The 23,598-nt window shown below is 37.8% G+C and overlaps 1 protein-coding gene and 1 pseudogene across 8 annotated transcripts in view; both read left to right on the forward strand.

Moving 5' to 3' along the window:
• The window catches only part of CORIN (corin, serine peptidase), a 232,193-nt gene that overhangs the window by 34,141 nt on the left and 174,454 nt on the right, over positions 1-23,598 (forward strand). For 6 of the 8 annotated variants that reach the window (XM_017652016.3, XM_073237664.1, XM_017652015.3 and 3 more), the window contains 2 exons: positions 6,265-6,409; positions 20,031-20,231. In XM_017652016.3, coding sequence (XP_017507505.3) covers positions 6,265-6,409; positions 20,031-20,231 — 346 coding nt within the window. Of the gene's footprint in view, positions 1-4,072; positions 4,231-6,264; positions 6,410-8,487; positions 8,584-20,030; positions 20,232-23,598 lie in introns of those variants that run through there. The other 2 variants (XM_073237663.1, XM_017652021.3) reach the window with 2 other exon arrangements.
• LOC118968447 (U6 spliceosomal RNA) lies at positions 11,985-12,079 on the forward strand (annotated as a pseudogene).

Raw genomic sequence — 23,598 nt, forward strand, 5'->3', positions numbered from 1 at the left:
ATTTCTTTTGGCCTAGGGCCACTGAAAAAAACTAACTGGACACTGATGGTGCTGTGAACCAAGAATATCTGTGTATCTCTCATTTTAGGGGGTTAATAGAATTACAGGGCCACTTCTTTTCATGTTCTTAAATATAGGTGATGTTCAAAATATTTTGTTTGTAATAAAATCTACTACAGTTTACACTAAATTTTCTGACTTCAAAGCTCATGTGCAAAGGAAATATGAGTATGGAATTGTACTAATAATCCTAGTAAAAGCTGATTTCATTAACTTTGCACATTTCTTATTGAAAAGGAAATATTTTTACATTCTTACCAAGTACATTTTCTACTCCAAATATTTTTGGATAATTCAGGAATAGGCTTTGTAGGCATATGTAATTAAAGAAGTAGTTATTTGCATAATTATATATAATTTTTGTTTAGGTGATTTAATTCATCCATTGATTCAACAGGTATTCGTCCACTGCTGAGTCTGTTCAGGTTCTGTTCTAGATGCTGGTCAACACTGATGAGGGAAGGGCAATATTCACCTCTAAAGAGAGAGTTACAACTGAATTAGTATTACTTATGCCCTGATTATGTTTTTTTCAGAAGCAAGAGTAATACTTACTACTTCTGTGATTGTATGAGTGTTTGTTGCTGTTTAGGGTTTACAATGCCCGATGCAGTACTGTTTCGGTTTGAATATCCCTGAAGTTTTTTTTCCTTTCTTCAGATAATGTAACATATATAGTTTTGATACATTTTTTTCTTCTTTTTGAAGATTATTTTTATCTTTGAACCTTTTGTGGAGCAACCATGTATTTACAGCAGTTAGTCAGTTTTGTCTGCCAATGTGCCACCTGTATAATTGTTTTCATTTTCACTAAGGGCCCTGATGAAGAGAAAATGTTATTTCCTTAGGAGAAGTTGTATTTTTAATTTGGTTATCATATTAAATATATAGATTTAAAAACACCCAATCATGAAGATATACATTGATGCTGTAAATCAGGAGCTGACAAACTTCTGTAAACAGTCAGATAGTAAATATTTTTGGCTTTGTGGGCCAAATGCTCTGTTACAACTACTCAGTGCTGCCCGTGTAGCAGGAAAGCAGTTTTGAACAGTGTGTAAATGATTGAACATGGCTGTATCCCAATAAAACTATGCCCAGAAATAGGCAGTGGGGTAGGCTTGGCACACAGGCCATAGGTCAGTGACCCTTGCTCTACATATTTAAAATGTAGAATTTAACATGCAGAACGGTTCAACTGATTAAAAAAGAGTTCTTACACAACCCAACAATAAGTGTGAGGAGCAGGTGCGCGCAGTTCCCAGCTGCTTATCCCCACTGACTAAGGGAGTTATGCGAGGAAGAAAGGCTGTTACCTCTAAGAAGGCACTTGGTTCCTTCTGGGCCAAACATCTACTTTGGTTGTAACCTGGTTATTAGCAACTATTTCCATCCCTAGGAATTCTCTGATGAACCTACCTAGAGAGAGACTTAATGGACCCAGTCAGGTATTTCTGGTTCATTGGCTCTCTGGTAAGTGCTGGCCCTGGCCAACGGAGTGAAGCTTCTGTCTGAGGGATTGACAGGCAAGTACCTCGTTGTTCACAAGCAGTTTCTGCCATTTGCAGCTGTGCAGCTATTCCCAGGAATGTTCCATGTGTAAATGAAGTCAAATGCTGCAGGAAGGTAGAATAGATAAAAACTAATGTACCTGAATATCAATTATGTTCTCCTTGACCTCTGAAATCTTAATAAAATGGATTTGAGCACCTGAGCACACCTGTGGAAGTCCAAAGCCTTTCCCAAATCTCTGCCAATCCAATGGGTACATGGTTTTCATCAGCTCTGGTTCCAGGCTCTAAATCTCCTGAATTAGCTCAGTTTGGGGGACCTTTTTTCATGTTGCCTTTTCTCATTACCCAGTTATACCCAGCCTCTTTCTCACTCTGGCTATAGTGTGGAGAACAAATTAGGGAGTACAAGAGTGGATCTAGGGAAACATTTCAGGGGAGACCTGATGGTAGCTTTTGCTAGATTGTAAAATCTATGAGGCTGGAGATTTTGGCTTTGTAGGATGTATCCCAAATGCCCAACCAGTGCCTGACACATGGTAAGTGCTTATCTGTTCCTATGATAAGGAATCCTGGGAGAATACTAGCTATGGGGATGAAGATTATTTATTTGGTTTCAGACATGTTGGGTTTGAAGTAATTTTGCAACATCCATTGAGGAGATGTCAAATGGCCCGTTGGGTACAAAGGTCTGGAACTCAAAGGAAAGGTCTGTGCTTGCTATTTAAAGGTATAGGTCACATGTGTAGGGCTGACAATTGATGCTATTTGTGTGGGTACCATTGCCTAGAAAGTAAATACATGGAAAGAGCTTACAGAAAGAAGGAGTGAGCAGGGAAGCAGGAGGAAGAGAAGTCAAAGGAAGGAAGTGCTTGAAGATGGCAGTGGGAGATTGATCTCTCTAATGACACTGAGATGTGACTGCAATGGTGACTGGAAAATGCTTTTTGGATATAGCAGCATGGAGGGCATTGGTGACCAAGGCAAAAGTTGCTTTGGTTCCGTGACAGAAATGGGTACCAAACTTTAGGGGCCACAGGAGTAAACAGTCAGTGAGGAAATTTGGACAGTAAATATTAACAACTCTTAGAGCATTCTGGGTGAGAAAGGAAGAGAGAGACAGAACAGTGGGAGAAATGGGATATAGGTTTGAGGATGGCTAAAAATATAACCAAGAGAGGCCTAAACGTGGGAAAAGCTGATGGCAATGACACAGGCACGAGAGAGAAGGAAGGAGAGAGAGAGGGGAGGAGGGAGGGAGAGAGAGAGAGAGAGGGATCGGATGTATGATTAAATGGAGAATTAATATGTACAATACCTGAGAAGGAGTAAGGAAATGGAGTAACAAAGTGGAAGGATTAGTCTTACATAGGAGAGTCTTAAATAGCTTCTCCAGTGTGACAGGAGAGAAGGGTGTATAAATGAGCAGGTATGTACGTTTAGATTAGGTAGGTGAGGCAATTTCCATTTGATGGTTTCATTCTGTCTGTAAAGTGGGAATTGGGGTCTGTCCTCCTCTGAGAGTTTGGGCAGAAAAGCGGGAAGGGGTAAAGTGAGAAAATGGAGAAGGCACATATCAGCAATCAAGGAGTCCTGTTGGGTGACTTTACAGCCACATTCACCTGTCCAGGTATAGATATGCAGAAGGTTGTTGGATCCATCTGGTGTTGGCTTTTACATGATGAGTGAGAAGAAGATCTAGAGGGGATGAAGGGGTTCAGGACATTAGCAAGAGTACCATTGAAATAATGGTCCAAAGATTCTAAAGAAGACATATCGGGAAATGATACAAGGAGAGAGTTGGTAGACTGGGAGAAGGTAGGGATCAATGGGCAGGAGGTCCCCAAAGAGTCAGAGAATGGCTGCCCTGAGAATAGTTGAATCAGCTGGGAGGCAAGCATGGTAGAGTTAAGAGTGTAGAAGAGAGGAAGGTAAGGCTCCCAGGGGAACCAAGCTGACTCAAGAAAATACCCTAGTATTTGGCTATAGGATTCCAGGTAGCACTGAGGCCATTGTGAATTTGCCACCCAAGAAAAATTATCCCTGTAACGCTGCTGTGATCACCTTAACAAAGAAACCTTTTCTACTATTGTGGGTCCAAAGAAAGTTCATAACTCCTTACCTCTCCAGATGTATTTACCACCCTTTTGAAGTATAACAGGGTTTTTCAGGGGTACTTTTCTCACAGTTATGTCTAGTTCAAGTGCTGGTTCTCCACAATGTCTTACTTCATCCTCCAGCAAGAAATCTTTTTCCTATTTTTTGAATTTCTGTGGTACTGCAGCTATATCTCAGATGCTTATCATTTGCCACTTTGAAATATAGTTACATAATTTATGCATAGCTCACCTATAAGACTGTGAGCCTTTGAGGGGTAGTTGGTCTGAAATCAGTATTATATCCATGACTAATTATAATTTGAATAAATGAAATAAATACATCAGTTCTGCTGCTGTCTCTGTCGGTCTAAAGGGCTGCATTCTCACACCTGCTTTTTATAGGTAAATGTCCTCTCCAACCTGAAAGGGCACCACCCACCCAGTGCTGGTGCTGTAATCAATGGGCTGTTGCAGAGGTTATATTATATTGTGTCAGTGTGTTGCTTCCCAAACTCTGGAGCTTCCCAGATGACATCTGAAACTGACCTCACACATGGAAGGTAATGAGAAACTGAAGAAAGAGGCAGAGCACTCCAGATTGGTTGGCGGCAGATTTAATAAGACACACAAGGCCTGTCTTAGGCTACTGCAAGGCCAGTAGATTTGTGTACCCACCCACCAGAATTTTAAAGGTTTATAGAGAGGTCTTATCTAGGCTCAGCCATATGTATCATCTCTGTGGTCTTCACAACACATTGCTGAGTCCTTGAAAATGGCTCTGGCTATGGGAATGGTGGGAAGAACATACATTCCAGTGACACGGGAGAGAGTAAGGATCCTCTGATTGTGCTGGTCCAGGTCAAGGGTCATCTGGTGATCACGCCCTTTTGATGACGTACTCCAACACAGTGCTATGTTCTCTTACAGATCAAGTTGTAAATTAACTCTGAAGAAGCTCACATTGGCTAGTAGATTAAACCAGGTGCAGAGGGAATGGATCAGTAAAGACGTTAAAGAAATCAAGCCATTCTCATGCTCATGTCATATCTTTCAAATGTCTCTCATGGAGAATTCTTAAAATTATAGTATGTCATCATATCACAGTGCATGGAGTGAACACTGTAATATGTGTTAGTTAACAGAACTGATTCTGATGTAAGAGGAATAAAACAGAAATGGAGTATCACATATGCCTTGCAATTCAGAAGAACCCATCTATCAGGTTGTCTTTTTATCCATGGGAAATTATCAAGGACTGATTATGTCCAAGTGCCTGACTGTTATGTTAGAACGACCTCCTTCTTGATTATGGTAAGGCTCTATCTCAAAAGTCATTGGTTTTCATACTTTTGGGGGAGAACCAACAAAACTGGTGATGCATGGCATAGGGAGGATGAAGACATGAGGAGTCTCAAGTCTCTGGGCTGTTGGGAGAGTGGAGCTTCTGTTAGCGCAAATATAGAAATCAGAGGAAGAACTAGTTTGAAGGTAGGGATACATAAGGAGATTAAATTGATTTTGGATGTGTTGAGAAGAAATGCTGCTAAGCACTAGACATTGAAAATAAATGATATAACTTGAATGTAAGTTCAGGACTCAGGAGAGATTCAAGAGACAGTTACATAGAGGTTATAGTTCAAGCTCTGAAACTGTCAGAGGAGAAAATGTAAAGAGAGTCAGAAATCTAAGAGACAACTGTGAGAAACTTCTTCATTAATGGGATCAGAAGAGTTGCTCATGGTGAGTGACCCAAATCACTTTAAATTCCATCTCAGACTGCTGTTGAAAAAGTCACTGCCCTCAGCTAGCCATTTACAGTGAGTGGATTTCCAGACATTGTTTTTGGCAAGAGACTGGACTTAACAAAATTTGAAGATTTGAAGATAAGCACTTTATCTGCACCATCACTGTTGCATGCCGGCAATCTCTTACAAATTGATGGGCTGCAGGGGCAGTGTGGACAGCTGAGGATTCTGAGAGATTGTCATTGTTTAACTGGTCAATGGCTCTTTTTCTTTGTTCAGCTTATCACTAATATCTATTCAGTAATGTTTAATCTTGCTAAATTATTAATTGCTGAAAACTTGCTAAATTATTAATTAATGGCTGAACACTTATTTTGTCCAAATTCATGCAGATTTGGGTTAGGACTAGTGAGACAAACAACAGTGAAGTCTGGGTAATGTTCTGCCTACACTTACTCACCAATATTTTATCACTGTACTAGGCAGTCTTTGCTCTTAGCATTGGGCCACGATGAGTTCTTACCATGGTAACTCACAGCCCTTTGGAATAATACTAAATTGGCAAATATGTTAAAAAAAAAGTCAAGATGGAATATCATTAAAAGTGCATGTACTTCTGAAAAATATTTCAGACATAGATGATTTGCTCTGCCCTGAGTGTGGCTTTACACTTAATTATTCATTTATTAGTGGGATTTGATGATTAACCTCATTTCATGCCCTAAGGTACACATAGGAAAAATCTCTTAGGAATCCTGCTGCTCTGAATGGACAGCTGTGCTCTAAAATTTCATATCATTATTGAATTACTTTGCAATATTAAAACTGTGTTTCATTTTCCTCTTTTAGGTCTTGGAAGCTGATGATGATAACATGGAAGATGGTTGCTCGCAGAAGCTGGCAACTGCTAATATTCTTCGTTTCTTATTACTGGTCCTAATTCCATGTATCTGTGCCTTCATTGTCCTGCTGGTTATCCTGCTTTCCTTTGTTGGTGAGTGATACCATTATTAAATAAAAATGAAGTAAAAATTAAATTGGTGTGATTTATAAGTGTGAATTTTATTTAGTAATTATTTAACCTGAGGTGTCAACTCAATGAAGGTTAATCTGTTGACTATCTTATGCAAACCCTCAGTTTCAGCCACTGTAACCACTCTACTAGTTATCATAATTAATATTAATGGATTTATTAATTCAGACATTGAAGGAGTGATTAGTAGGTGCAGGACTTTAAATGTCCCTGAAAACTAAAGGAAGGTTAAATTAGTCCTTCTTGCTTAGGAACTCACCATTGAGAAGAGATGATTATTGTACAAGGTAACACATATTGATAATAGAGATAATAAAAGATACTTTGGGGAAGTCAAAGAAGGGTTCATGGGGCACTGATATTTTAACCTTTGAAACAGTTCATAGAAATTCAAGTGAAAAGGCAGTACATGGGTCTGACAGAGAAAACAGCAAGTGCAAAAGTATAACCCCATGAAAGATGGAGATGGACTTAGAAAATTGGGTGGGATTTTGGTAGTGGCAGACAGCACAGTTATATTGTTGAAGTCCAAATGATACAGGAACTTGCCTGTTGTCATTAGGGGAACTGGGCTTTAGCACCTGGTCATTGGTTTTCAAGCTCTATTCCATGAAATCAGGGTTCTGAGGTATCTCAAGGATTACAGAAATGTTTATTTTGACTTCCTATTTGAAAAAAATAGATCTTAAACACACAAACTAAGTATTACATACCAATTTTTATCCAAGTGGAGACCAGCAACCAAGTAATTTGTGCTGGCAAATTACATGTTTGGATCTTGCTATCTCTCTTTAAATAAACAATATTCTAAGTATAAAAGGTGAGCTGTTGGGGAAAAAAAAAAACCAAAACGTTACCTTTGGTAGCTGCCTGTTGCTATGAATCAGGATTGTTTTGACCATGTGCAAGTAAAACAAGTAACAAGATAATGCTGATCTAATTGCATTACCAGCGATTGAGAATTTTTTTATTGTACCAAAACTCTCTATTATTTTTTCATTGATTGGTTTATAATAAGTTGTACATTTACAACTTATAAAGTGAATTAATCCCAATAAAGTATAGCTTGTATTTATTTGTAGATATTGGGATCTTATATGACTTTTTTAGAAGATAGTATTTGTTACAAAATGCTGGAAAACCACTTCTATGGGTAGTAGTGGTTTACCATTGGATGATCTTTCTAAGTAGGGAGTAATCTGGTCATATTTGCATTTGCAAAAGACAATAGACCTGTATACTGCAGAGGATTGGAGGCAGAAAGAAATGAAAGCTAGAGACCAGTTTGAGGTGCCAGCTATGCTCTAAGTAAAAGATGATAAGGGGTTGAATTAAGGCATTTGGTACATTAAAATGAACAGAAATCAAGACTGATTGGGTTTTGGTGTGAGGGAGAAGGAAGAGTCAAGGTTCACTGTTAGATATCTGGCTTGGCAAGCAGCTTGATTTGGTGCCATCTGTTAATGTAAGAAGTAAAGGTAGATGAGTGGGATGCAGATAGATGGATAGCAGGTTGGAAGTTCAGTTTGGATGTGTTAGATTAGAGATACCTGTGGGAAAACCAAACACAGTGGAATCATGGTTTAAGTGCATTTATCATGAGCAAATTCAGCAGTGCAGGCTGGGGCTAGAAATGAATGGAGGAATATAAGAACTCTAACAAGTAGCCTTCCTAAGGGAATTTCAAGGGAAATTGTGACTATACAGTTGACCCTTGAACAACATGGATTTGAACTGCATGGGTTCACTTACACATGGATTTTTTTCAATAAATATATTGGAAATTTTTTTGGAGATTGGTGACAATTTGAAAAATCATTTTCTTTTCTCTAGCTTACTTTGTTGTAAGAATGCAGTATATAATAGTTGTTAATTGACTGCTTATGTTATCAGTAAAGCTTCCAGTCAACAGTAGGCTATTACTAGTTAAGTTTTGGGGGAGTCAGAAGTTATACTCGGGTTTTAAATACACGGAGGGGTTGCCATCTTTAACCCTGCTGTTGTTCAATGTCAGCTATATATAATTTTTGGCTTATAGGCTGACTTGGGAATTCAACTCTTATCCCACTGTTGTTCTGAAGCTAGAAGTGCCCAGGAGAGAAGCTGAGAAGGGAGTCCTGACTGCAGTTATGAAGGTAGGAGTCTCAGCGGTAGCTGAAGCAACAGGAGTAGGTGAACTGTGAAGAGGAGGTGTATGGACTAAAAGCTGAGGTCAAAGCCCTGGAGGATGTAGTGCTTGAGGGGAAGACAAAGAAAGAGGAGGAAGCCAGAGATATAGGAAGAATGGCCAGGCAAGAAGGAAAGGAATCCAGAAATGCTGGGTTTCATGGAAGCCTAGAAAGCAGAAACATGTCAGAGGTAGAGGGTGAAGAGTAAAAGGAAGTCAGAAGTGATGCATCTGCCATGGAAGAGGCAGGTTTCCTATTGGGGTTTTAGTTGCCCTGCCCCACGCGCCATCAGCTCTGGCTGCTCTCAGGGTGAAGATCGGGCAATAGGCTCAGACTTAGCTGGACCATTGTCTTCTTCCAAGACTCAACTCCCCTGCAGAGTTGGTCTGCTTTGATTCCTTTCCAATGCCTTCAGGTAGTTGTGTTTTGGTGTTTTGTCAAGGGTTGATAGTTCTTACCTCTTGGGCGGGTCTGTGTGGTAGAAGCTCCCTCAGTGAGACCACAGTCATTTCAAAAAGTCTAATTCTTGTCCTGTGTTCAATGTCTTGCACACACTGAAGGGTATTTCCTTTCACTCTCAGTAGATTGCTAGTGTAGGTTTAAAACATACTTTTAAGTACTTCAGTGATAAGAGGCCTCTGAGCAAAGGATGTATGCTCTTGAAGAGTGTTTTTATTGGGTTATTTATTTAATTTTTATTTTTTTACAGCTATATCGAAGTATAAATGGCATACCATACAATTCACCCATTTAAAATGTATAATTCAATAATTTTTAGTGTATTCACAGATGAATACAACCATCACCACAGTCAGTTCTGGAGCACTTTCATCAACTCAAGGAGAAACTCTATACCCTTTAGCGATCTGCCACCCTCATTACCTTTCCATTTCCCTCCTGCCCCAGCCCTAAGCAACCATTAATTACTTTCTGTGTCTAGAGAATTCCCTATTCTGGACATTTCAATTTGTGACTGACTTCTTTCACTTAGTGCAGTATTTTCAAAGTTTATCCATGTTGTTATATGTATCAGTACTTCATTCCTTCTTATGGCCAAATAATATTCCATTATATGGATTTACTGTATTTTTAATCCTTTTATCAATTAATGTACATTTTAGTTGTTTCCATCTTTTGACTATTATGAATAATGTTGCTCTGAACATTCATGTAAAAGTTTATGTGTGGACATATGCATTCATTTCTCTTGGGTTTATACCTGGGAGTAGAATTTTTTATCACTTATGTACACCTAGGAAGTGTACTATTTGTAACTGCTTCTAAGTGCTATTATGGCTTATATGTAGATAACCTTTGCAAAGTGGGGGTTTCCTGGGTATTTTCTTCACAAGCATTCTTTTCATAGGTTTTTCCACCAGATAATTTGATACAAATATATTAAGTGATATCTGCCCAAATATTCCTTGTTTCATAACTCAGATGTTTGTTGTAATGCACAATAAAAACATTTTATGTTTTTGTTTTTAAAAAACTCTTTAGATTTGCTTAGTTTTAAAAATGTTATGTTTGTTTGAGTTTATAGCTTCAGGCTCTTTCAAAGTTTTATAGTTATTTCTGGGTTCAGAAGGGTTGCTAAGGGATCCTGGTAGGCCAGTTTTGTATCAGTAACACCAGCTTGAGTTTCAAAAGACAAGGAGATAATAGTGAGAAGGTTATTGATTGGGAAAAGATAATAAAAGCCTTATGCTAACAAACACAGATCCACGATGTGCCTCTAATTTTGTCTGTTTGGGCTCCTCTCATGAATGAAGTCAAGATGGTAAAAAGATTTCTGCAGATAAGAAAGTTGGATTTTGAATAATTATTTTGGTAGCAGGCTGTAGAAGAGAGCAGTGACGAATTGTTTCTCTCCTCAACCCCCTAAACTGATGGTGGGAGCTAAGGTTTAGTTTAGCTGAGTTGAGTTTAATATTTCTAAAGTTGAGAGATAATCTGAGCTGTTCCTATGGTTCCTGAGATTTGGACTTTAAAATAAAGACTCAGATTTTTGGAAGAAATTGAAGAGTGAGAAAGGTACAATATTATACTCAATTTTTTATTTCTTTAATTACAGTAAAAAACTGAAGGGCTATGTGACATAGAAGAATGAATTTATAAGTTGACGCCAGGAGACTCAGGTTGAGTGTCTTACTCCTCCGTTTGCTAGATGTGTGGATTTTGGTCAGATGCCTTACCTTCTCTGTGACATAGGGAATATAATTCTTTTTCATTTCACAGAATTGTTATGGAAGTCAAATGACATAATGTTTGTGAAAGTGTTTTTATAAAGTTCATTATGAAAGTAAAGAATTGCTTTTTGCTTATGAATATTATTTTTGATATCACATTTTAACAAATAGTTTTATTATACACAAAATTTACTAAAAATGTGCTTATTCCATTTTAACTCTATCCACTAGAACTAAAGCCATAATCTATAACCCCATAACCCTACAACCATGCCATTGCTACAGTGTATTTGAATTGTCATTACAGTTGATAGGAGACAATAAATTTGACCAACTGTTGGATATGCAACATGATGACCAAGTTCCCATAGGTAACTCCTATGTAGAAGAAAGCCTGTGACAGGGGACCAAACCTGGTCCAAGTTGAGGGAAGCCTTCCCTGACGGAGCCGTGCTTTAAACATAACCTTCACAGTGAGAATGTTGGAGGGGGGTAGTGACATGTTTGATCTAATCCAGGCATTGAAAATGTGCCTTTGGTAGCTGTGTGGAAGGAGGGCTGAAGTGGATACAGTATACGGCAGGGAGAAAAAAGGGGCAGGTACTGCAGAAATCCTATAAATATGGTGGTTTGGGGGTACAGTCTGCACTGATTTTTCCCAAACTATTGTTCATCTCAGTTTAATTTCACCAAAGTTATGGACCAGAAAAAAAGTCAATAGAATGCTCTGAGCTTTTTCTTTTCAGGCTGTTGAACACTTGGCTTCAAAGGCTTTTCCAAGTCATCCACACCTAAAATAAATTTCTTCTGTTTTAGCCATAAGCTGATGAAAAATGGCCTAAGGTGACCTTCCTCATTTTAATACTATGAAATATCTATGTGCAGCTAATTTTTAATTTTTGTCATGCAATGAAAAAGGAAGAAATCTTATAATGGTAGAGAGTATAGAAAATATGGTAAACAGTCCATTTTTCTTGCACTCAAGAGAAATATTCCCTACAAAAGCAACATTCCTCTTCAAAAATGCTAGATGAGCTAGAGATCATTGAACTTATAGTTTTTTTCTTAGTAAATTTCTTAGCAGCTTGTGGCTTTTTCAAGAATTTGGAATAAAAAGAATCTTAGCTTCCTAACTTATAATGCTGTATTTTGAATATCATTTTAAAGTGGAAAATTTCTGTGCTCTCTTCAATAGCACATCTACTAAAATTGGAATGATAAGATTAACATGGCCCAAGGATGACATACAAATTCATGAAGTGTTCCAAAATTATAAAGAAACAAACAAATAAATAAAGTTGAAAACATCTCAGATCTTCCTTACACCGAAAATTTAAGATTCTCTGTGATCTTTTATGACCTGACTCCACATTACTTATTTAAATGTCCAAATTCCTTTAATGACTCTGACCTTCTGGCACAGAGTCATCAACATAGTGTTCTTAAACTTGAGAATAGTTTTTCCTTAACCATTCAGGCTTGAGGTTATACTTAATGTCTAAAGCTTTTTGAAATGGTAGTCTAAAGCCTTGTACTCAAAATGTGGTGCGGGAGTCCAGCTCCAGCCGAGGGGTGGGATGCCCGAGGGTGCAGGACGGAGTTGGCGTATGGAGAGACAGGACACGGAGTCAGTTGTAGGAGGTCTCTCGACAAAGTGCCGATGACAACTTTATTTATACCATTTTGCACAAGGATATGATTATTTTTTATTATTCTGATGATTAATTAGTATAGGCAGTTGATTAATAGGTATAGGCAAGCTTTTTCCTTTCTTTTTCTTTCTAATCTATAGTTGGTCAAGTGTTAGACAGGTGATTGTTTTTCTGTTCCTTGACCGAAATTTTTCCTATCAACATGGACTCTATTGTGTTTTATGTTTCTATGCAACGCAGTTTCTAAGTAGTGCATGTGACCGTAGGAGCATGCAGTATGTAGCAGTGACTATGGAGTCTATCAGCTCAGGGTGAAATACAGGTCACCTAGTGCTACAGTTAGCTAGGATTCTTTCCCACAAAAATATTCTTAGAGGCTTTAATAAATTTATAATCAATCTAAAATCATAAACTCATATCTTCACCTTATACCCCTTTATAGGGCACAGTAGGCAGCAAATTAAATTTCTCCTTCTTATCTACATTTCTCTTTCTTCTGTGTGGATACCAAAATCTCCCTGACATATGCTACACAGGTCTTCATGACTCCACTACTGCAGGGACTAAACAAGTTCTTACATGGTGAACAATGCAAGGGCATTCACATCATAGAAACTGTTTCTGTTTTAACTACAAACCTTAAACTATAAACAGTCAAGTCAAATATGATGTATGATTATTCATTTGATTTTTATACTTTATATATGAATCTAATAAAATGTTGATGTAGTAGGTAAATGCAAGATATAGATAGAAAGCATGATTTAGAACTGTGAGAAGGCAGGTATAGATGATCAGGTTTGTGCCTACAGACCAGGTATTAATCCAAGCTGAACAAGGGCAACAAAACATCCACGGGTGTAGACAATTTCTCTCAAAACTTGGGGGGGTGAGGTTCTAAGCCTCACCTCTGTTGGCCCCCATTTTCTCACCTGATGGCCCCCCTGCGACTGTGCCTGTCTTAGGTTGTTCCTCCCTTGAGGAATCTTACCCGTCTCTGGCTAACCAGCCATCTTCTGGGGCCATACAGGGAGATATAAAGCTGGTAAGTGAGAGAGAAGTAATATTCTTTGAAAAGGTTAGTTTTTCACTTCTTTGCAGATTTATGCCCTGTGGCTTCCAGGCCCAGCACTTGTCTTGAGGTATCTTTACTTCTTGGAAAATTATGGTATTTGGTAATTTCACATATAAGGCACGAATTTTAGTAAATGGCTATAATAAGGAAGGAAGGAAGAAGAAAAGTTGTAGAAGTAGCAGAGGGAAGAAAACATGAGAAGATTGATTAAGTGTCAGACAGGGTTATTCTATTCAATATTTTCTCATGACTCTATTTCTATAAAACTCTCCATCACTAATTTCCCTAGCATTGTAATAATAAAAAAGGGGGATAATCTCAGTGGAAATGGGGTGGTCACTTTATAGGTTTAGGTACTTTATGCCAAGATTGCCATTTGACCCCTGCGTGTTCCATTCTTCAGGAGCACTGTCCTGAAAAGCTCCTGGGAAACTTATATTCTCATCCTTTTCACACTGCTCAGCAAAGGTTAGTTAACCCTTAGCAAAAAATGCAGGTAAAAGCAAAGCCAATAGTATAATAGCAAAAGCAAAATCAAGGTGGGTAATAGGGGGAGCCAGCTGCGAAGGCCCCTGCTTTGTGGGGGTCTTCTTCCAGCTTGAGCTTCGCTACACAGCTTGAGTAGCATGGCTCCCGGCAATGTCGTCCCTGGGCGAGCAGCACCACCATTACTCGGGAGCTTCTGTGAAATGCAGACTCTGAATCTCAGCCTTCTCCAGACCTGCTGAATTTTCAGTCTACCATTATCCCCAGGTGATTCTCTGCTGCCTCCTGTCCTCAATCCACTGCAGTCTGATCTTCACCTCTTTCTCTTCTTTTCATACAACTAACTAAATCTGTTCTTTCCAAGGCTACTATTGTCTTTGTATCCAATGTGCAGCATTTGAAACCAATATGTGTTTGAACAAGACTTTAAAATGAAGAACTATGCTTTCTCCCTGTGCCTGTTCACTGTGGTTCAGAAGGAGCCTCTTCATCATGAGTCAGTGCCAGCAACCCTCTTCCGTTTAGGTGTGACACCTAGACGTGATCTTCCTCAGTCTTGACTGCCTCTTTTGTCTCAAAATGCTCTTCTGCTTTGCCTGCATATTACTACTTATGATTTTTTTCTATTTTTGGCTGCTCTTTCTCTGTGTCTTTAAGCTCCTGTTTCTTTACCTATCCATTAAGTGTTAGGGTATCTGTCTTAAGCTCTCTTCTCACTTTACACTCATACTTCTCATGGTTATGTCATCCATCTCCATGACTTCCTTCATCATTTGTAAATCAAGTGTTTATTGGGGCCTGCACTGCTGCCAAATTTCCTGCTGGGTGTATAAGATGGAGACATACATAATATGCCTTCCTACCTTCCAGGAGACAGATAAGGGAGCAGACAATTCTACTTGAGTCTCTAGATGATATAAGAAGTATGTACTCTGGGAACACAAAAAGATGCACATTTGTGGGGAAGTCTGGCAAGGTATTCTGGAGGAAATGTTTAGATTGCTCCAGAATAGACATTTTTTTCTCTTAAATATTTTACAGGCATTTTTTTACTCCATGTGTTTACAACAGTAACAATAGCAAAAGTAAGCTCCTACAAATTCTGTTTTTCATTCTCTATTATCTCTGTGGCAGTCAGGATAGGCTGTGCTATACTGTTTAACAAAAATAATCTCCAAATACTTGTGGTTAAAACAACAGAGGTCAATTTCTCACTCACGTTACATGTCCTTTGCAAGATGGCAGGGGATTATGTTTATTGAGGTTATTCAGGGACTAAACTGATGAACCAGCCCATCATCTCGAACCTTTGTGGTTATTGTGCCAGAGAGAAAGAAAAAGAGCATTGTAGGATGTATTTTTTAAAAAATGTATAATATAGTATTATTAACTATAATCACCATGTTGTAATTAGATCCCCAGAACTTACTCATCGTATTACTGGAAGTTTGTACCCTTTGCCCAACATCAAAGATGTCAAGAGACAGAGAATGAGGCCCGAGAATGTAATGTAAGCATGAGTCCTAGTAGAATGGGGGAGAATTGAAAATATTTGATGAGTGGATTAATGACTACCAAGCCTATTTCAGGTGGAAATATGTTCTTTATACAGTAATTTTAAATGGAAACCTTGAAGGACCTCTGACTCTTTCTCTTATGTTGATACAGTTTTGCCTCTGAAAACTCCCCCAAATGTTATCTTTTTCCTCACTGCTTTTGCCTTGGGTCAGGCCTTACTCTTTTCTCACTTGGTCTATTGCAGTAACCTTTTAACTATGTTCTGGACTTGACCCCTTTCAAGCATCATCCTGCTGCCAGAGTGATCATTTTAACATTCCAACCTAATTAAGATCCTTCAAAAGTTCTCCATCACAAGATCAATTCCACACCTATAAGAGGAACTACCCTTCACAGTCTGACTTGTACTCCCTCTCTAGCCTTTTCTCTTGCCAGTCCCTTGTATGCTAAACATGTTCAATGACTTGATGCTAGGCTTTTACATCTCTTTCCCCCATTGCTCTGTCTAGAGTGTTCTCCATTCCTTCTTTCCCACAGATGTTTTGCTCAAGCCTAGAAAATCCCTAATCATCTTCTAAGTTTCACATTGAGGATTTTTATCTCCTAAGAAACTTTCCCAGACTTTCTTAAATGGAATGACAGCTACTTCTCTACTTTCTGTCACTAGATTGTACTCTGTATATTATTCTCCAAGCACTAATAGCATGCATTGTTTGTATGTTTAGATTACATGCTCATTTCCCTCAACTAATCTATAAACATTTTGATGATAAGAAACTCTTACTAAATTTTGTGTTGTCAGCAGAGAGTAAATACAACGTTTCTGGCACATTGTGCTACCACATGGCTAGAGATATAAAGATAAGGAATTAATTTTATATTACATTGTAGGAAGATAAATTTTTTTACATGAACATGATGGTTGGTATATTTTTTACTTGTGTATCTTGTCCAAAGTGAGGAGCGTGTGTGGGTATATATGTATGTGTGTATGTGTATGTGTTTCTGTCGGGTCCCAGCTCGATCCTTGGGTAAGTTAAATACCTCTTATAAGCTCCAGTTTCTTCCTCTCTGAAACTCCACAAAGAAGAGTTAATTATAGCATCTGTTTCATAGGATCGTTGGAAGGCTAACTCAGTAAATGCCTGTAGAGAGGATACTTAGCAAGATGCCTATATATCAGTCTCCTCTTGCTGCTGTAACAAATTATAATGAACTTGGCAACTTCAAACAATACAAATATATTACCTTACAGTATTAGGGGTCAAAAGTCCAAAATAGGTCTTAGTGGGCTAAAATTAAGGTGTTAGCAAAACTGTTCCTTCTGGAAGCTCTGGGGGATAATCTGATTTCTGTCTTTTCCAGCTTCCAGAGGCTTTCTGCATTCCTTGGCTTGTGGCCCCTTTCCATCTTCAAAATGAGCAATGGACCACTGAGTCTTTCTCATACTGCATGGTTGTAACTAACACACTTTCTCACCTCCCTCTTCTGCATACAAGGACCCTGTGACTATCCTGAGCTCACCTAAATAATCCAGGATAATTTCTCCATCTCAGATTCTTTAATGTACTCATATCTGCAACATTCTTTTTGCCATATAGAGTATATAGGGTATCATATCCACTGGTTCTGGGACTTAGGATGTGGACATCCCTAGGGGAGCATTACTTTGCCTACCACAGTGCTCAATCTACTCATTGTAAGTGATGAGTAAAGCTTGGCTATTATTATTGGAATTATAGACTATTAAACACCATTACATAGAGCTATGTTAAAGAGCTTAAATATTTTTGAGCCATACAATCTGGATACAGTGTGGCCTTCTAGTAATAACTTAGCACTAAAGAGTCACAGTTCTTTCACTCCAAAAATGAGTTAAGTGATTCACTTTTGAAAATTTCCTTAGCCATTTTGTTATGCTGGGATGCACTTACAGTAAAAGGAAATTAGTATTTATTTTAAAGTACCTTTGCAGCTCTAAGGAAGATAATTTTACCATCATTACTATCATCATGCAGAATGACTAACAGTTATTGAGAATATACTATGTGCCAGGAACTGTTCCAAGTGTTTATATATGTATTGACTAATTTGATCTTAACTGCCAGCCCCATGAGGGAAGGTACTTTTATTTTTCTTATTTTATGGCAGTTGAGAGTTTGCCCAAAGTTTTAGGGCTAATAAGTGCCAGACATGGGATTTAAACCCAAGTGGCTAGTCTGTAGAACCTGTACTTTTAACCACAGCAGTATAAAAATAAGAATGTGGAAGTAGATGAGGCAACTCTTGAAGAATGAATACTCTACTTTGGGCTAATAACTCAGCATTTTTATAGCTCATCATGGTGTACTCTGAGAGTAGTTAGTCTTACTGAGATCTAATTTTTGTGCTTTTTGAAAAATGCATAATAGATGACTAACTGTGAGTTGAGGGTTGGTCAGTATCCAAACATACTTGAAAACAAATTGGCTAGTCAGTTCAGGCTTTTAAAGACAGGTCCCTTAGGCTTGTTGTCCTTCTCTCTTAAAAATATACTTAGGCACCTTCACATCAGAAATTATTACATGCCATGTATTACCTTTCTCTCTATTCTGCCAACTTATTTTGATATGTAGAGTTTGAGCAAGGAACCTGCCTTTTTTTTTTAAGAAGTTGTTATCCATGTCAGTGTTTCCAAGAAAGTCAGTGTTTCAAAAGACTTAAACAGATGTTGTTAACACTTTTGCTACTGTGGTTAGGTGAAAAAGATAAAGGAAAGATTATTAATAGGGCTAATCATTACAAACAAAATGTTAAGAACAACTGTCAAAATATTTTATACTGTAAGGAACTACTCTTAAATGAAATACTCAGGGATGTAATGGAGGAACAGGCATTTGCTTAAATGTTGACAGAGCTGGATGTTGACTCATTGGGTTATCATGATAAGTACATCAACTTTATGGGCCTTGAATGAAATACATTCGTTACAGCCACATTCATGAAATACCATGTTATGTGAAAAATCTCTTTATGCCAAAAGAAGTAGAGAGCAACTAACTAATGGGTGAAAATAAAATTTTATCTAGTTGATTAGTAAATTTTTCTGTATGAATGCATTTTATATAGGCTTACATACTATATATGGAATACATATATGTATAATAATATGTAGCAACACATATAGTAATCAAGCCCATCACATTTATTTGGCTTTCAAAATTCTAAATTATTTTGAAAATCAAAAACAGTTAAATGAAAGCTTTCATCTCACCTACTGCATAGATGTTTACTCATAATCACACAGTTTCAAGAGGGTGTTACCTGCTTCACATGGTCATGATTCAGCTTTTATACTCCAGTGTTTTATTTAGAATCCTTTGACAGATGAAACTGTTGACCTTAGTTAGCCAGAAAACAGCTGCTTTTCTATTTTGATATGTAGTTAATGTTTTCCAAGTGTCAAGCACATGTAGAGAAATTTTTTCCATAGACTGATAGTAAACATTTTATTTATATTTCTTTTATTTTTAATGGTCCATGGATGGTTTGGAAAAGTGAGAGCCAATTAGAGCATTCACTGAAGTGTTTTTAGAAAAAAAATCTCCCTTGGGTATTTCTATAATGAATCAATATCACATTCATTTATTTTAGTGACATATTCAACCAGAGTGCTATATTCTGGAAACAGTCTGTTGCCTGTTTTGATTAAGTTAAAAATACATGACTCTTGCAAAGTTTTCAAGTTTCTGCCTAAAGCCCAAGCTAGGTGATTCCTAATAATCTAGGTTTGACTCTGTTTTGCCAGGGAATGAATACCTTGAGAGAGTGAGCAGTTGATTATCTTAGTTTAATGACCTATTTCTTATAATTATTTTTAATAGCTTCTGGTTAAAGATAATATTTTATCTTAGTCTTGCTGTGGTTAGTTTTACTTTTTTTGAGTTTCTGTGATAAAAGTCTTTGTAAATATATGATCCCTATTATTTTTATTTATCTCTCATGAGCAGTTCACTAAAATTTTAGTGGAAGACTTGGAGGAATGTGAGGCTGCAGCTAGGCAGGCATCACTGTCCTTTGGTGGCAGGTGTAGTGACTGGCGAGCATGTGTCCTGAGTACTGAGTAGCATGAAATGACGGGGGAAATCAAGAAACGGAGAAAGCAGCAAGGGCATACTGAAAGATTCACCACATTTTGTTTGTTTATAGTTTAGTCCCAGGTGAGGTGGAATTGCTTTAAACTCTTTGGGTGCTGGGAAACCTAGATGGGAGATTCAGTTTCTCACTCAACCTTAAGTCTTGAGAGAGCAACAGTTTCTTCACGGAGGTGTGTCATTTGTGGCAGAAGAGAAACTCTGACTGTCCTCTTGAGGTGGGTGGGGTTGCCAGCCGTCATCTCTCTCTGACTTGGCTTGGACAGACTGAGACTTGAGAAAGCAACTCTAGAGTTTTAATAATATTTTCAAGAGAATACCTCTGGTAATGTTTTAAAATATCTATTTCTTGGTCTTTCAGGAACATTAAAGAAAGCCTATTTTAAATCAAATGGGAGTGAACCTTTGGTCACTGATGGTGAAGTCCAAGTGCCTGATGTTAATCTTACAAGTGCAGTTTATAATGAGAGCGCTGTGGCCTCTGCTGTACCTCCCAACCAACACATTCCAGCCTGGACCATGGATACTTCTCTTCCAGGGGACCAAAATCACAGGGATGCAGGTAAGTCTGAAGTTTCTGAAAGTGTGTGACTCAAATGTCTGTGGAACCCACAGGTAGATTTTTAAGTGTAGCAAGTGCTGCTTTTAATTCACAGACACTTACTGGTCACTCAGGCAAAGCTCCACTCTCTCATCCAGCAAGCCTCGCTTAGTGCCCTGTTCCTAAACATGAAATGCCATCAGCTCACCCACCCAGATAAGGACATGAGTGAGAAATGTATCAATGTCATTCAACATTTCTGAGGCATAAAAATGTATGCCTCTTGCATATAATAAATGGTATTGATTTTGTGGTTGTTCACCTCTGGAAGTTTGTGCTTCTTTTTTGAAGTTTTGTAACCTATTTGAGATGGTTAACTAAGTAGGCTAAATTATGTATTTCGTTACTGGGGTCTCATGGGAAGGATCCTAATTCTGTAGCAGAGTGCCAAATGACTTAATGGAAGCTATCCCCTCGACTTGCTTTTGAGGTGTCTGTATGTTCTTTTTTCCTTTCTTACCTCATTTCCTTCTTTTATGGGATGAGCAATTTATCTTACATATTGGGAACTGACAAATAATCATGCCTGGAGAATAATGGCATGTGTGCTTGAGGACAAACGGAGGGATTTGTCAGTTACTCCAGAAAAAGAGCTGGGAGAGAGAGAGAGAAGGAAGAGTGTGGAGATGGGGGCCAGTTAACTGGTGGCAGATGATATGCTTTGTAATGTGACTCTACTCCTCAACACCCTTCAGATTTTTTACTCAAGTTCCTAAGCTTCTAGAATGCCGGTGGGAGTGGATTTGCGTGGAAAATGCTGAAGAGCTTTGGCACTGATCCCATCAGCACTGATAAAATGTCAGGTCGCGGTCACTCTAAGAAAACTTCCTCTACAGTTTTCTTGTTTATTTTGTATTTCCTAAAACAAGATTATATGATTGAAAATTATCTGAAGCCCATCTACCCATGATCATTTTTGTGTTTGTTCCTCCTCCTTTCATAAAAAACTCACCAAAGAAAATCACCTCTCAGGTCTTGGATGGAGTGTTTATTTTCATGCTGAGCCAGAAGAGAAGGAAGGATCACGTGGACTCTCTCGGCTGTCACAGGATATGCCTGCCAGGATCTAGAAAGCAGGGCTGAGGCACTGGATTCCATTGTTTCACCAGCATCTACAGCACCAACTGTTTTTTATGCTTGGTGTTCACCAGAGACTCATGCAGATTCACATTCATTACCCAACAGTAGTAAAACTTGAATTATGCTAATGAAAATTAATTTTTCTCATGAGTTTAGTTTTGAGGTTTTAATATTTTGGTCATGTCTTAGGCACATCATTATTTAAGGACATTGTTTTCCATCAGAAGTGCAGAAGTAATTTAAGCAAAAACTCAGTCCAGTTAATGTGCTTGTAATTACAGCAATTATTAATTTCTTTTACTAAGTGGATTTATCTCTATTTTGAAAGTTCTGTCATTTGTTAAGTAGAGATGGCAAACACATACCCTGAAGAGTAAAGAAACATATGGTGCTTCTTGCTTAGTCTGGAAGTTTGATGGAAGTCTGTTTGGCTCATTTTTTTCTTCCTGGGGCTGGAATATTGCTTGAGAATATGTGCATGATATGACATGTAAAGGAAATCCAGGTGAAATTAGAGTGATTAAATGGAGAAAGGTCAAAACCTTTGAATGTGTCATTCTGTGTTCATGTATTTGACAGTTAGGACTGAGCTTTATTGTCTTAACTACAGGAAACCTCAATAGGCTGTCTATATTAATTAAAATTATTTATTGCAAAGGATTGCTAGCTTGTGATTTTAGAGCTGTTGGTAGTTTTCAGGGCATGTTTGAATACTTTCTCTGTAGTCCTTTTATTAACTGATGAGGTATGCAGGACAGGACCATTTTTCAAGGTCTGAAATTGAGGATTAGAGGAATTAAGTTGGCATATTTAGTACCGCTTGTTTAGTAATTGGTAGACATGAATTGGGATTCAGCTCTTGGGACTCTTGGACTCTTTCCCATATTTCATGTGTTCTCGTCTAATTTTATTGTTTTCTTTGCAGTAGCCAGGGTAGCATTACCAAGCAAATTTAAATTCCAGGATAATAGAGAGAGTAGTCTGTTTTGCTTACTGCTGTGTAACCAGTGCTTAATAAAATATTTGTTGAATTAATAAACAAATGAGAGTCATTTCAAAATTTTAATATCTGATTTATCTTTTTGTTAGTGATGCTTAATCACATTTAACCAATTTTACTTAAAGCATCACTTAATGCCTTATATTTGTACTAATACCTAGCAGAAAATTTGCATTTGCCCCTCTTTTTTATTATTCTTGAATTAAAATGTCATTTAAAATTCCTAGCATATGTAAAAGCTATATAAGTGTACTTCAGTCCAAAAATACAGTGGCCAGACATTCCGTCCTACCCCAAATATCCTGGGTAGGAAACCAAGGGGAGACCTCTTGGCAAAAGGTAGTAGGCAATAGCCTTTCCTTAAGACATTTCCCCCTGGCAGGTCCTTAATATCATGCCAAAGCATAGAATACTGCAGTTTGTAAAGTTTTAACCAGAATAACCCCCACATTATACTATGTGGCAGAGCTGGGCTTTGCAAATGTGAAATAGGCTTTATGTTGTATCTGTTACTTTTAGAATTTCATTAGTTTCATTTTGAAAACCAGTTGTAATATGGAAAGGTAAAAGCTAACTCCATAGTTAGCCTTCATGCTGTATTTCCACAGGGGTTTTTCTAGGTTGTATCCTGTGTTTGGGTTTATATTTTCACCTTGTCTCCTTATATATTTTATAAATATTTGAACATAAATTAAATTTTAAAGGAAAGGGAGAAACTCTTTGACCAACCAAAAACTTTTGGTTTAAAAATAATATGGCACACAATAAAATAACCTGGGAACACCAATCAGGAATTAAAGTGACAAGAAAACAGATTAATGTGCTGAAGGCTTGAAGGTCTGTTCTCTCATCATGCTCTTTGATAACAAGTTCCTAAATCCTCCATATTAGATGAAAATGCATCATACCTCTCATTCACTTTAAAAAAACCACTTTTTGAAATATAATTCACATACTATAAAATTCACTAAGATGTATGGTTCAATATTTAAAAAATACATTCACTGAGTTGAACAACTATCACCAGTATATAGTTTAGAACATTTGCCTCCCTGAAAAAAAGAAATGCTGTATCCATTATTCTTCATTTCCCCTTTCCCCCAGCCTGTATTCAAAAAACTAATCTACTTTTTGCCTCTATGGATTTTCTAATTTTGAACATTTCATGTAAAGGGCATCATATAAATATGTGGCTTTTATGACTAGCTTTTCAAATCGTTTTTGGATATGGGCACATCTCTGACCTAG

Source organism: Manis javanica, chromosome 5 (genome assembly GCF_040802235.1).
Source record: "Manis javanica isolate MJ-LG chromosome 5, MJ_LKY, whole genome shotgun sequence".
NCBI lineage: Eukaryota > Metazoa > Chordata > Mammalia > Pholidota > Manidae > Manis > Manis javanica.